General features: G+C 38.0%; 1 protein-coding gene across 2 annotated transcripts in view; it reads left to right on the forward strand.

Annotated features, from left to right (window-relative positions):
• The window catches only part of LOC128861624 (zinc finger protein squeeze), a 33,788-nt gene extending 30,754 nt beyond the window's left edge, over positions 1–3,034 (forward strand). For both annotated transcript variants that reach the window (XM_054099895.1, XM_054099905.1), the window contains exon 3: positions 487–3,034. In XM_054099895.1, coding sequence (XP_053955870.1) covers positions 487–1,914 — 1,428 coding nt within the window. In that variant the 3' untranslated portion in view covers positions 1,915–3,034. The remainder of the gene's footprint in view (positions 1–486) is intronic.
• The last annotated feature ends 12,353 nt before the right edge of the window (positions 3,035–15,387 follow it).

Here is a 15,387-nt window from a genome sequence, read left to right on the forward strand (position 1 = left end):
CCGGCCAAGAGAACCTACGCTTGTCGTTAGATGATCTCTATGACCACACTTGGCTCTCTTATCGATCTCTGACTAAAATCTCTTACGAATATAATTACATACATATATGAATATTTATATACGAGGTATGCACTCCAGATGGCGCTGAGGTCGTTATATTTATAGCTCGATTGGGCTCATACCCGAAAATTATGTGAGCTACATGAAAATAAAAAAAATAAAAAATAAATAAATAATATTCCATAAGGTGTTATCCATCGAGGTTCTCAGGCAGAGCCCACCCGTGTTGAACTTCCAGAGCAAACAGTAAACCTTTTTTTTGGTTAGAATAGATCATGAAATTCGGGAGTTTGTTGATATTTTCCATCTATTAGCTATCAGCTAATTTTTTCTCCTCAACTTATCACACTTTATTACGCTTTTTCTTCATTTGCTCGGAGCATACATCTTTAACAGTATCTCCTTTTCTCATCCTTTTAATTGTAGTATGATCCTCATGCGGCCGCTGTAGAACAGCAGCAGCAACAACAACAACACACCGTCAGTCACAAGCAACAACGCAACCAACAAGGCTCCCCCGATGGTCGTGATGCCAAGCCCTACAAATGCACCCAGTGTACGAAAACCTTTGCCAACTCGTCTTACCTATCGCAGCACACCCGCATCCATCTGGGCATCAAGCCGTACCGCTGCGAGATCTGCCAACGTAAATTCACACAACTATCGCACCTGCAGCAACACATCCGCACCCATACTGGGGACAAGCCCTACAAGTGCCGTCATGCCGGTTGCCCCAAAGCCTTCTCGCAGCTCTCCAATCTGCAATCGCACTCACGCTGCCACCAAACGGACAAACCCTTCAAATGTAATTCCTGCTACAAATGTTTCACCGACGAAATGACGCTGCTGGAGCACATACCCAAGCACAAAGACTCGAAGCACCTGAAGACGCACATCTGCAACCTCTGCGGCAAGTCTTACACGCAGGAGACTTATCTGCAAAAGCACTTGCAAAAGCATGCCGAGAAGGCGGAGAAGCAACAGCAACGTCATGCGAATGCTACAGCTAACCCACAACACCACGTGCCTGCCGGCGGTATCGGCCTAAATTTGCAGCGACAGGTGGTGATGAATGCCGCCGCGGCAGCAGTCACCAGCGATCCCAATTCGTATTGGGCGAAAGTGGGTGCTGATAGTGCGGTAAATGCCGCCACGCTAGCTGAAGCTATACAACAACAACAACAACAAGCTGCTGCTGCTGCAGCAGCAGCCGCAGCGGCTGCACAGCAACAGCAACAACACTCGCAGAATGGCTATAACTTTGCAGCGTTGCAACAGCACCAACAACAACAACAGCAGCAAGAACTGTTGCAACATCATCAGCGGCTGGTGAATGGTGGCGCGGGTAGTGGAGGTGATAGTGCCGGCAGCGGCAGCACACCCAATCACTCACAATCGCCCAACGATGAGGGCGAAGATTTGGTGATGCGCCAAACACCACAACACCACCTGCAACAGCAGCAGCAACAACAACAGCAGCTCCAACATCAACAATCACACTCGCCAAATCCGCTATTAATGGGCAATGCGGCGGCAGCGGCAGCAGCAGCAGCGGCGGCCGCGGCCAACTATGACGTGAAAACAACAAGCGCCTTTACACCAATCAACACGGCGCCACCACACTTGAATGCGCTAGCTGCGCAACAGCGTCCACCCGCCGCCGCAGCGTACCTGTACCAGCAGAATGCCGCCGCGGCAGCCGGTTTTCCGACGCAACTCATCTCATTGCATCAGATACGCAACTATGCGCACCAACCAAGCGCAGCGACAGCAGCAGGGCTGTTGGCCAGCGATCACCTGCTCGGCTTGACTGGTGTGACCGCGGGCGGTGCCGGCAAGGACAAGGGTCAATAGTACGCCGGGCATCACAGCGGTGTTGGCAACAACAACAGCGGATGTGGTGGTAGAAGAAAAAAATGTAAAAAGCGGCAACATGAACGTGCACGTGAACGCAGTTAGTTGAGTTGACTGATGTGAAATGGGGAAGATGCAGAGCATTAAGTGACCAGTCGGCAGGAGGGCGCACAACAGAGCGGTGCGAGACGTGCAACGTGAACAACAAAAGCAACAGCACAAACTCAGGTTCTAAAGATGGCTTCAACAAAAGCAGTAAAAGCAGCAAGGAAGCAAAACGTACAAGAAACAACAAAAGCAAAAAATTAATAAAAACTAAGGTACACGCAGCCGAAGCACTTAGCTGCTGGCAGAAATTTAATTTGCGCGCAAAATACGAATACATCTACTAAAAAAACAGCAAGCAGAGATACTGATAATCTTTGCTCCCACAATTCTTCAACACTACCTACTTACACTGCTTCTTATATTATCTATATGTATGTGTGTATGTATGTAAGTGAGGCCACCTTTGGCCCGTACATTTGCATGCCTGTGCGTTTCTCTACAGAAATCTGGTACCTGTGTCTTTTGCACTTTTCAACGGCAGGTGCCATCTCCCTTTGCTATACGAACAACCACCACCAGGTTTTCTTCTCTCATTTGCAGTGCGCCTGTGCGCATTTACAGTATACAAATTATACAAATTGTAGCATATAATTAATTATAGTAATTACCTGTAATTAGCGATTAGTAACTCGTCTAGTAATTAGGTAATCGTATTGTAGCAAAAGTAGTTTGATAAGCCGAATTTACTTTATGTAGTTTAAGAGTTAGCTAGGATTAGGCGATTCGGAGACAAAAGTATATACCTATGACTTTTGGTTTCACGCTAATTTTTTATAAATTTTATATACATATGTACATATGTATGTATGTGCACCTATTTGTATACGGCATCCACTTCTAACTTCTTTAAGATTTTGTGAAACAAAATTTTATTTGTTTAAATTGTATTTTGGAAATTTATTTTCGTAGCTACATGCATGCATTAAAAATTTTATTAGACTACTTAATCACTTATAAGTAATTACCTACATATTTGTATTACGAATTTATGAATCTCAATAAAAATACTTACTTTTTCTTACAAAAAAATTTTCTATCAAAGTTTTCTAAAAAAAAAACAGCACATGAGTAGCTTCTTCTAGACGCAGTACTCATGAAGTAATAATTAAAGGTGATCTAATAGCCTAGCCATAGATGGTGGCGTTAATCGGGATTAACTACTTAATTCGGAATTATCTGAAGAATTAAGTGCAACTAATGCGGATTGACAACTAGACTTAATTCTCATAATTTAATTAGGGATTTTCGATGGCAACATTGCCGAAAAATTACAGTTAAATTTGTATTGTGAATGAAAAATCATGAAACTTTTAACCCTCCGTTGGACACTTTTTTTGAAAACCTTCGGTTGGGCACGCGGGTCTGGCGGGACCCCTGTGTATTGGGTTGGGGAAAAAGTTCGTAGCGTTTTTACCGTAGACTTTTATTTAAACAAAAAACAATAAGTTAATCAATTATGCATTCGCCATTTATAATTTTTCATCGAAGATTTATAATTTTTACAAATACACACACACTGCCACATAAGTCACGACGGGCAATCCGATAAGGAATTTACCAGCTCAAATGGGGGTCAGCAGTGAGGCACTGCAGATAATTCTACACAGAGGTTTGAGTTGTTTTTCTTACAAGACGGAAATTGCAAGCAAAATAAATGTAGCGGACTTACTACTTTGAATTTCCCCAGAGTAATTTTCGAATGGAAATAATACGAAGCTCGACTTCATTTTTATATCAGCCGTTTCCCATTTTGACATAAACGGCAATTTAAATGAGAAAATTTTCTGAATTCGAAGTTACTCTAGCAACAAAATTCTTCACAAGACGCAATATTATGGAGATTAAAAGGTGACGTGAAATTAATCACCTTCGCGAAACATTTTTGCAAATGGCGTCGTACGTCAATCATATTTGACACTTGTGAATTAGGCTGCTGCAGTTTATAAAAAGACATGCAATGGAGTGCGTAAAGGTCAAAATGAAGACTTCCATCACTCAAAATCATTCTCTTTTATTGGATGATTAATTGACCCCCCTTGTATATGAAAAAAGTAGAGTTTAGAAATTAACCCTCGATCAGTAAAATTAAATTAGTGTTACTCTGTCACTAATCAATCGTCTGACAGACTACAAATTAAAAACAAGTATATTTTTATACTTCCTTTTTGATGTGATAACGTCTTATAATTCGATTTAGCCGGCTGCACGCACGAACAAATGTGTCGTTACCTTGCTCATTAGTGTTACCTTGCTCATTTGTCGTTACCTTGCTCATTGCCGTTACCTTGAATGAACTGCAAGCGAAAGCGCGGAACGAACGGCAACGTTCTTCTACTTAAGTGAGCGTATATATGTATGTATATGCGCATATGTACATATATAAATTCACGTATTTGTATTTGCATATGCCTTCTTATTGATTATTATTAATTTGATTTACTTGAAGAATTTAAAATAAAACCAAGTTTGTTAATAATACCTTTTGTTTTAATGTTATTATTATTAATTTTTTTATTATATATGAAGGAAAAAAATGTATGGTAATATTTACCATATACCTTATAAGATATGTTGTATACTAATATATGTATATAAACATGCATATACATATACAATTTCGCGCAATTTTCAAAAAGAACAAATCTATATGTAAAGATGCATACAAGTCATATGGACATACCAAATATACGAATCTATTTCGTACGCAAGCAAATGTAAGCTAATGTGCTTGAACTGCAAGCGAGAGCGCGGAACGATCGACAAAGAGCACAATCGGTCCTCGCGTTCGGCAACGTTCGACATCTGGCTCTGTCCTACTGTATGTATGTATATGCGCATATGTAGGTATAATATATAAATTCACATACTTGTATTTGCATATGCCTTCTTCCTGTGTGCATGGTAATGAACCATTTCTCTGTTGAGAATAGGACGATGATAGAAAAAGTAGGAAGTGAAAGGGAGTGTAAAGTGTCTTGAAAAAGGCAAATCGATGATGGTGCCTCTTAGTGTTGTTGACTTATTAACGTCTTATGCACAATCGAAATTGAACATATCTTTCATGAATTTGATAAATGTTTCGTCATTTTTCACGTTTTTGTAAATGTAACTTGACCTATTCCATTATAATTCCATTTACCTCCTCCTCTATATCCATACAAAATATCTATCAAACAAATAAAATTAAAATTTTGTTTTGAAAATTGCAACCATTCCATCAATATTTTCTTATGACGTTGTCACGTTAAACTATCGTCAGTAAACCGACTTTACAGACAACCTCTTTTTTATTTCAAACAAATGAGTGTCAATTAAGATAAGTGTTATATTATTTCTATTTAACTGTTTATTAAAGTTCTGTTGAATTTGCTAAACTGCAGGCGTGCGTAGTCTATTAGACGAATGTTTTGTGATCCAGGGGTAATAATGAATAATTAAAAAAAATGAACAACATGAACAAACAGCCAAACTCTTTTTCTCTATCGTGAAATTATTTAAGAAATTATTTTATGATGAAAATAATTCAAGAGTCTTTTTGTAAATAAAGCGTTTTTCAGTAAGAGCGCTTCAACTTTTTTTTTTTGAATAAAACACAAACGGTTTGACTTTTTTAACTAAATTTTTTTTTATTATTGAGTTTGAACATATACATTTAAGTATGAAATTCGATTTCTTTTGCATGACCACCGCGTGCATGTTTTACGAAGTCCAATCGTTGAACCCAATTTTCGACCACTCTTTTGCATAAATCGGCCGAAATTCCAGCAATTTCGCGTTCAATATTGGCTCTGAGCTCACAAATCGTCGTCGGCTTGTTACTGTAGACCAATGATTTCACATAACCCCAAAAAAAATAGTCTAGAGGCGTCAAATCACACGAGCGCGGCGGCCATTCGACCGGTCCATTTCTGGAAATAATGCGCTCATCGAGCTTACTCTTCAACAAATCAATTGTAGCGTGTGCTGTGTGGCTTGTGGCCCCGTCCTGTTGAAACCACATGTCGTCTAAGTCCATACCATTCAATTGCGGCCAAAAATAATCGTTTAATATGGGCCAATTACGCCGCCGGCATGTAAACCGCACCAAACAGTGATTTTTTCGGAATGGAACGGTGCCTCATGAATCACGTGTGGATTGCTTTCTGCCCAGTAACGCATATTTTGCTTGTTGACAAAGCCATTGAGCCAAAAGTGAGCTTCATCACTGAAGATGATTTTTTGGAAAATTTATAAATTTTCATAAAAAATTTGCACGATTTGCAATCGTTGCTCAAGTGTGTAGCGTTCCATGATGAAATGTATACTAATGAAGTTTACAAATGACAAGCGAAAAATAAAAAATATTGCGTCGTTCGCCCTCCCTATCGGAAAAAAGTTGAAGCGCACCTATTGAAAAACGCCTTATTTTGTACATTTTCCTTTATAAATAAAAATTCGCATTGGATTTTTGATGTATTCCACACGGAGTGCAGCAGCAAATATTTCATCAATGCCAATTAGTTGATTTGTTCAAGTGCTGGTTAACAAAATTCCCATGGATTCATATTTTTCTGTTGTTCAATACAATAAAATATTTATGCTTGTTGTTGTACCGGGGTAGTCACCGATTTTTATCGTCTAACTCATATAACGGCGGGCCCAAGAAACGTGCTGTTTCGAGAGCTTGGGCCCAGAGGGAGAGGAGGGTTAGGTGAGTTAGATGTGAATAGGTAGTATTGCGCGGCCGGATGTAACACATGTACTGAAAAGTCCCGGGCCTAACGAAGAAAACACGTGCTTTTGTTTTTTTGTCCAAAATAAGCTTCATTCATCGACGTAATTTCCATCACTACCACGCTGCTCTAACATTTCCATGCCAGTTTTTTAGAACGATTTATCTTTTGCCTCAAAAAGGGCCTCATTTTCAGCGATAACCTCTTTATTCGAGCGAAATTTGTTACCGACGAGCATTTTTTTAGGTGTGCCAACAGCCAGAAGTCACTGGGAGTCAAATTTGGTGAGTACGGTGGATGTGGCAGCAATTCGAAGTTTAGTTCATGTAGTTTGGCCATTGTTTTGATTGACTTGTGATGTTCTTGGTTGTGGTCAACAGTGAGCAAACGCAGCACCCACTTTGAGCAGATCTTTCTCATAGTGAAATGCTCTTTTTCTGACGATTCAAAACGTTTTTGTGGAGTTTTTTAATGTTTTCTAGTGCTACCGCCTCATTTGGACATCCACTGCTTTGTGCAACATTGGTGTCTCTACGACCACTTTTGGTGTCAGTAAACCATCCTTTTATTGTTGTTTCTGGTGGAGCGGAGTCCCCCTATCACTTTTCGAGCCATTGCTTCGCTTGAACGCTTTGTTATATTACATTAAAGCAGGAAATTCTGTTTGATCCATTGTTTTAAAAATAACAAAAGTAGCGTCACCCTTAGGACAATAACTCACAAACTAAAGAGTAAAATATCACAGCTATCTTTTTAAATTTAACTCTAACTGAAAAAGCGGTGATGCAATAAAACTAATCTATGTGTTAGGCCCGGGACTTTTTAGCCCATGTGTTATATGTATGTTAAAAAAGAAAAAAAAAATCAAGTAAGCAGTTTTATAGCCCATTGAATTTTGCAAGTTTCAAGTGGCTCAAAAACCGCGTGGTTTTTTGAGAATATTTTTTTGCTGCCGATCTTTTGCATTTTCTTTATATATTTTAATGGTTGCTCAATATTTTTTTATACGAGTATATAATATAAACAGCACTGAGTTGAACAATTCAGTAAAACTGACAAGTTTTGCCAATTTATTTGTTTCTTAATAAATTTTGATAACTTTTTTATGAAAACATAGTCCATTCTCTTACAAAATCCATATAGAGCTTGTCAAGAAAATGTTTTGACATACCAAAATATTCAAGTCATTTTGCATGACCGAAATCGTATATAAGCTCTCGCAGTTTTTTTAAATCATCCAGTTTTCCCCCCTGGGGAAATCAGCGTACGCGGGCTATGCCTGTCAATGTAGGTTAAGGGGTTACCTAAAACCATCGCTTCTTATTGAATTTGGAGAGCCTTTCAAAATTATTTCATTAACTTACATAGTTACCACATCTTCCTAACGGTAAACCTTTTTAAATCCACCAAAGCAAGCAAAAACAAAACAATAGCTTCTCTCAGCTGTCGAGAAAGTGTTTATATATATTTATTTAAGATGAGATGCCACACATGCGTTACTCACCAATCAGTCATGAAATGAGCGTAAGACTGATTTATTGATCAAAATATCTAATCGTACAACACCAGGCCACACGTTGCTAAATCGGTCCTGATAAGTTTAGAGGGACTGAATTGGGAAATCTTGTCCCACACGCCGTATTCTCCAGACATTACACCTCCGGATTTCCATCTGTTCCGATCAATGCAGTCAGGCCTATTGGAGAGCCATTCACTTCTTATGAGAGCTTCGCAAACTGGCTCAATGAATGAATCAAGTCAAAAGATCTCGAATTTTTCGTCAAAGGAATCCGTAGGTTCTTTGAAAGATGGAGTAAAGTTGTAGCTTCCTATGACCAATACTTCACATTAATTGTTTAAATAATTCGTTACTTTGGCTAGGAACGAACGGAAACTTATTCCCATACCCAATACAATAGGAAAAAGTGTGCAACTGTTGTTGTTTTATTTAACACGACAAACAATTCACAATATAATAAATTGCGCAAAGAATGAAAATAGGTTGGTGGACCCCGAAGAAGAGGACCACGGAAAATAACTGACCGCGCCGAATGTATTTTGTTGAGAAAAGTTGCCGTACACTCCCAGATTTCGACCCGATTGCTCGTGAGCTTAGAGATGAGATGAAACAGTCCGCCAAGTTTTGCAAAAGCACAATTATACTTCACGAGATGTTCGAAAGGAGCTTTTACTCTCTGCTCAGCACTCTGCCATCTTTCACTAGAACTATGTAGCTCAGCCAGCTCTCTGTGAGTGGGATAATGTGATATTCTGCGATGAGACTAAAATCATGTTGCATTACAACAATTAAAAGCACTGGAAAGGCGGAATATCATAACGTTAGGGAAATTTGGCAAACGTTCAGTCATGTTGTGGGCATGCATATCCAGCAAAGGAATGGGTTCTTTTGTGTTTATAGAAGATAAGATGGATGCACGAAAATACGTTAGTACCATTTGACAAATAGTGCAATAAAATTTGGTTTCATTGTCGATAACAAACAAACCTCAGCCTAAATTCTACCAGAGCTACCAACCAAAACACAAAGGTGATGTGGTCAGATTGTGACTTATTTTTAATTGCAGTCAATCATTGGATATATCAGCCCAAACCTCCATAGAACATTTGTGAACATATTTAAAGAAACAGTTGAAAAAAGAAACAGTGAAATAGACGAGCAGAACTCAAAAATGTTATTTTAGAAGAAAGCCACACAAAACTGATTCACTAAAAGCTTCTAAGCTAAAAGCTAACTACAACGTAAAACGACTCTCTTGACAGCTGTATTTGAAGTGCATATAGTTTTTGCTTTTTATTTTTTTGCTACTTTTATACGAAATAACTTTATTTTCTAAAGGATGATCAATTTAGAGGTACTGGATTTTGAATTGCATTAAAACGACAAAAATCAAATTAATTCGGCAATCTTTATTATTTTTGTGTAGAACCATTCATGACATTTATTTTTTAAAGATAATCCCTTTCAAATGTTGGCCGCAACTGCGCCGTAATTCTGCACTCCGTAAACACGAATTTTGAATGACTCGCTGGGGAACTTCGGTCGGCATCTCGTGAATAACTTTAGTAATGTTGGCTTCCAATGCCTCAATCGACGTTGGTTTATCCACTAAGCTTTTAGACTTTACATTGGGTGTTTGACCGAGCTTTTCCTCCTATTTGTGGTGTGCATCTTGATGTTAGCATATATTTTTTATGAGGAGGTTTCTCATGGCAGAAATACACCCGGAGGTTTGCCATTGCCTGCCGAGGGGCGACCGCTATTAGAAAAATTTCTTTCTTCATTTTGGTATTTCACGGAGATTCGAACTTACGTTCTCTCCGAATGGTAGTCACGCACCAACCCATTCACAAATAAAAGTCCAAAGGATGATATCTCACGATCTTGGTGGCCAATCCACTGGTCCGAGACGAGAGATGAATTGCTCACCGAAACGACGACGCAGTAAATCCATAGTTTGCCGGGTTGTGTGGCAAGTAGCGCCGTCTTGTTGGAACCAAATGCTGTGCGATCACGGGCTTCAATTTCCGGCAACCGGCATCAAAAAGTCGTGTATCATGCCGCGACAGCGATCGCCATTCACTGTTACATTGACGCCAGTCTCGTCTTTGAAGAAATATGGGCCGATGATTCCTCCAGCGCATAGAAAACGGTTGTTTTCAGTGGATATATTGGCTTTTCTTAAATGGTTTCGGGTTGCTCTTTAGCCCAAATACGGCAATTTTGCTTATTAACATAGCCATTAGCCAAAAATGGGTCTCGTCGCTGAACACCATAAGTTGGTCTGAGCGCGCGATGAACACTTTTCACAGAGCGTCGATTTTTGTTGAGGCGTAAGTATTTCCATTATGAAATGTCATAAAAAAAATTATGTATTTAGTTTGACAGTAATCACGCGTGATCTGTCAAAAAACCCCTATTGGGAAAACGTACCTCTAATCGGATCACCCTTTACTTATGATTTATTTATTATTAGTCAAATAAAATCAAAGATTGAAAGAGAAGCACGAAATAATACGTATTTTCTTGTGCAATATATCTGAATTTCACTAGCGTAGTCGATGTTGAAACATTTCCTTGACAAACTGTAAATTCAAGTTTAGAAATTCGTGCAAATTAATAACAATCAACAAAATGTCTCACTTTTTAATCAGAATTTCAGAATCTGTAACCTCGAAACGCTAAATTATGAAAAAACAGTTCCCTGGAGTGACAGGCGAACTAACTTTCCATGAGCGCATGACATGACAGAGTAAGTCAGTTGAGAATTGCAGCCGGTTGAGCATCTCAGTCATTGGTGAATGAAATGGAGAGCATATACATACATATAAAGCAATTTACGACCGTAGAAAAAGCCAGTTTAGCACCAAGTTTAAACTCAGTTCACGCGCTCCATTCACACCAATCACTTTAGCGCTTGAGAAGCGTGGGCAAAAATACAAATACACAAGCGCTTGCGCTTAAAAATTAATTTGGAAAATAAACTTAAGTAAACTTTTGAAAAAAGCCATTAAATGGAAGTTTTATTGCACAACTGATTGACAACTACAACATAAAAACAGCTAATCAGCTGTCAAATTTGCTCAGTTCTTCTCGCTTTAATTATCTAATGGAAAATATCATTTAAATACTACGAGTATTTATTTCTTTTTAACCTAACATTAAACTTTTCTAGGTACATACGTTTTAATAAGAGATATATGTGTATGTATGTGTGATTTTTAATGAACCAATAAGCACCCATTTCTAAAAGGAAAATCCATACCTGCTGTATACGCCCATTACTTTTAAATTAATTTTAAACGTTGATAATATTAATAATCATTTATTATAATAAGCCAACACGAATTGTACATTCACTTTTGCTAAGATACAAAAAAAAAAAGAAAACAAAAATAAAAACTTCAATAACAAATAGAGTTTAAGGTAAATTAATTAAACTAAAACCATAACTAAGCAATTCTATTTAAATACAATAAGTATGCACAAACGAATAAAAAATATGCAACGGTAATTTAAAGCAATAAACCCACACCATTGGCAATCACTGTTTTCTAGTGTACAACAATTAATGAACGGTAAAAGTGTAGTAGAAAATTAAAAATTAAAAATGGATACTAAACAAAAAATGAGTTAGTACACAAAAAAAGGTTAATTACAAAAACACGAGCAAGAATTATTATAACTATGATTCATATTGAACAAAGTGCGAAGTAGCTAAAATAGTAGGGACGCAAGCCATTAGAACTATTGGAAAGTGTTCGCATTAACAATGGGTGCTTCGCCATTGCAAGAGCCAATTAGCAGTACTTGGCAGTCAGCTGACTGACGCATACACAGGCAGTTACAGGCACACCCTTACATCCAATAAGTTACTTATTTTTGAGAAAATTGTTAGAAAAGCGAACACAACTGCTAAACGCACACAGAATCTCTGCTAAGCCAAATAAACACAGCCTTGTCAGACTGATTTCCGTAATAACGGTGCACTACCTAATAAGCAGACGCGCCCACAGGATGGACGAGCAGACACATGACTGCTGCAGAAGCTGTCTAAATGAGGAATAGGAAGAGGCAATTTTGCAGCTTCTGTGTTTTAGGTAGCTAATTTTTCAATGATTTGGAAATCAGGGTATTTCCAAAGTTTCTGCACAGTTCAGATTACTTTTAGAAGAGATAAGGACAATTCCCCACGCAGCATCACAATGGGCTATGAGCCTGAGTGAGTCCCATAGTGCAAAACCGCTACAACCTAATCCTTTCCTAACTTTTTTACTTCTAATTTTTGCTCACTGCAAATTTTAACGGCCCGATTTTAACGAAATACAAAAAAAAACTAACTTCCATTTAATTTTAGTTATTTACTCTATTTTTAAAAAAACTTGTATTTTTATAGCAAACAACTAATTTTAAAATTGTAAAAATAAAAATTATATTAATTTTTAATTAGAATATCTTTAAGTTGAATGCTCAAATGAAACTGCACTAATAAAAAATATATCTTTCATTTTATTATGTTGAAGGAAAATTATAAATGCATAAGAAAACGAAAGAAAAATATTTAAAATATCAGATATTGATGACAAAATTGTAAAAATTAAGCTATAAGTATTATATAAACAGTAAACGAAATTTAAGAAGAAATATAAAAAAATATTTGCTTAGAAAATAGTTGTAACGAGACTTTTTTCTTTAGTTGAGTTAATTGGAACCTCAGTAGGTGAAAGTACTTTTTAATACTTTCGTAAAACTTCTTCTGTGATGGCGCTGTGGGCGTCCAAAGAACTTCTTCGAGTCAATAAATGACTTCGAGTCCATATTTTTCCCATTGGCGGACAACTGACAAAAAGCCAAAAAGGCACCCATTACTGTAGTTCGGCATATTTTATAAAATAGGATGCCCAGACTACTCTTATCACACCTAAACTCTTACCTAGAGAACGTACCTAAAGCCAAAAGATTCTACCTTGTAGGTGCGGAGTGTGTAGGGAGGAAGAGGAAACAATCTTCCTCTTCTTGATTAGCGCAATAACCGCTTAAGCGATGTTGGCTGAGTTTAACAAAGCGCGCCAATTGTTTTTTTTTTCGTGCTCCTTGTTGCTATTTTATTGTTGGTTGTTGTTGTACTGCCCACTTTGAAGCTAGGTATACTGCTAAGAGCAATGTTGCTAGTTGCTTCAAAGTGTTCCTTCCATATGCGGGTCTGGTCATCATTGGAAGTCAGCAAAGCACCATTCAGATCTCTGATCGGCTGGTTGCTGTTACTCCGCTGGTTGGTTAGGTGGCCAACTATGCGGTACAGATGTCTCATGTTGTTTACTCCTGCTGACGCTTCGGATTCGCTAGCAAGGTCTTCAACGAACTTTCTCCTATCATTTCTGGCTGATTTTTTTACTTGCTTCGCCACCTCTCTGTAGGCTGGCCGAAAGGAGCCATTACTGTGTCTATGTCATCGTAAAGTTCAAAAAATAAAGATCGAAAAATCTTCGGCAGAATCCACGAGGAACATGGAACATTTTAGGAACATTTCATGTGCCGAAGTCACGGAACTGGGTAAAGTATCTGATCGCCATTCACTTGGTAATTGCCAGGAACTTTCGAACTTCGCCCAAGCATCCTCAGGGTAACTTCCGAACATCCGTTCTAGAGCGAGATAATGCGAGAAAACAAAACAACCCAGAATATCTGGTTGTGCACTGCGGCTTGGGACCCGCCACGTAAAAATCCTCCCCATTGAAAAATCAATAGGAAACAATATAGAATATTTAAAAGGCTATGCTAGGCCCACTAGAACTCATATTCGATGATTAAAGAAATCTTACCTTCTGACTGAAGACGTACATATGCACTTAAAAAAATAGACGTGGCTTCAAAGTTGACAGCAGTGGTAATCCAATTCTTACAGGTTTTAATTAAAAACATTGTTATAATTGTAGAATAAATTACACCTGGACCTGGACTAACGTAGAAAACAGATAACATCCAACGCTGAGAACTCAGAAATTTTAAGCTGGGGATGGCCATATCTAATGAAAAAATAAACTGTACAAGTTGAAATTTAGTACAAAATCTGCCGAAACGATTGGCAATCAGGCATTTGAAAACAAGCTTAAATACGAGTATATTATTTTCTCAATGAAATCGCTGGAACTTTTTTGGCAATCTGGCCGTAGTACAGTATATCAACTCTCTATGATGAGACTATCTAATCTTATATCCTTATTACTGATACTCTCGCGAATATTAGAAAATATGTGTATGTACTTATAGACACATGTGGCTCGATTTCACAGTTATACTAATTGGTCATGGATACTTAAAATCGGATAATAAAGGGATTCAGCACACCCAGTAAGTACTAAGGGTTTAGAAAATCGAATGGTTGTCTTCGCGTTGATAATTAGAAAGTAGTGATCCTGCTGTGCAAAGCCGTAAACCAGAGGTAAAAGAGAAGCGCAAACAGCGATGCTAATGAGCTCGAGGCGAATTATGTAACATAAAATCCTTCGCACTCGGTAAGAGAACAAAGGGGGAGGTAATGTATAAAAATTGGCATGTGCGTGCAAGTATGTATTTGCGCATGTGCCACTACGTCACTATATGCTGAGGGTCAGCAGCTGAAAATATTTAAAACTGAATAGAAAAATTAGAAAGAAAAAAAACAAATGTGAATTAGGATATTTAGCTGAGATGAAAATTTAACATTTGTCAAGTATTAAATGATATTTTATTTTATTTTTCAACTATTGTACACAAAAGTTTAATTTCTTATGTACACTCAGACCACAAAAAGTGTGTTACCACGTCACGATAACGTTCACCGATGACCGGCATCATTCTCGAACAAATACGGACCGATGACTCCGACAGCTTAAAAATTACACCAAACAGTGAATTGTTGCGGGTAGTTTTTTCTCGTACAAATGAGGCAGTATTTTTGTTAACTGCAGAACGAACATTTTCATAATATTTGGATCACTTTTATGCGTTCTTCAACTGAGTATCTCTCCATGACGAAATTTGTCAAAGCCTGTTTGAATTATCTGAAAAAAAATACATAAAAAACATTTACTTATCACACATAATTATTGCCAAAGGACTCAGCTTAGGCGTCCACTGGACTTCGCAATTTGT

The sequence above is a fragment of the Anastrepha ludens genome, chromosome 2, assembly GCF_028408465.1.
Source record: "Anastrepha ludens isolate Willacy chromosome 2, idAnaLude1.1, whole genome shotgun sequence".
In the NCBI taxonomy this organism is placed as follows: Eukaryota; Metazoa; Arthropoda; class Insecta; order Diptera; family Tephritidae; genus Anastrepha; species Anastrepha ludens.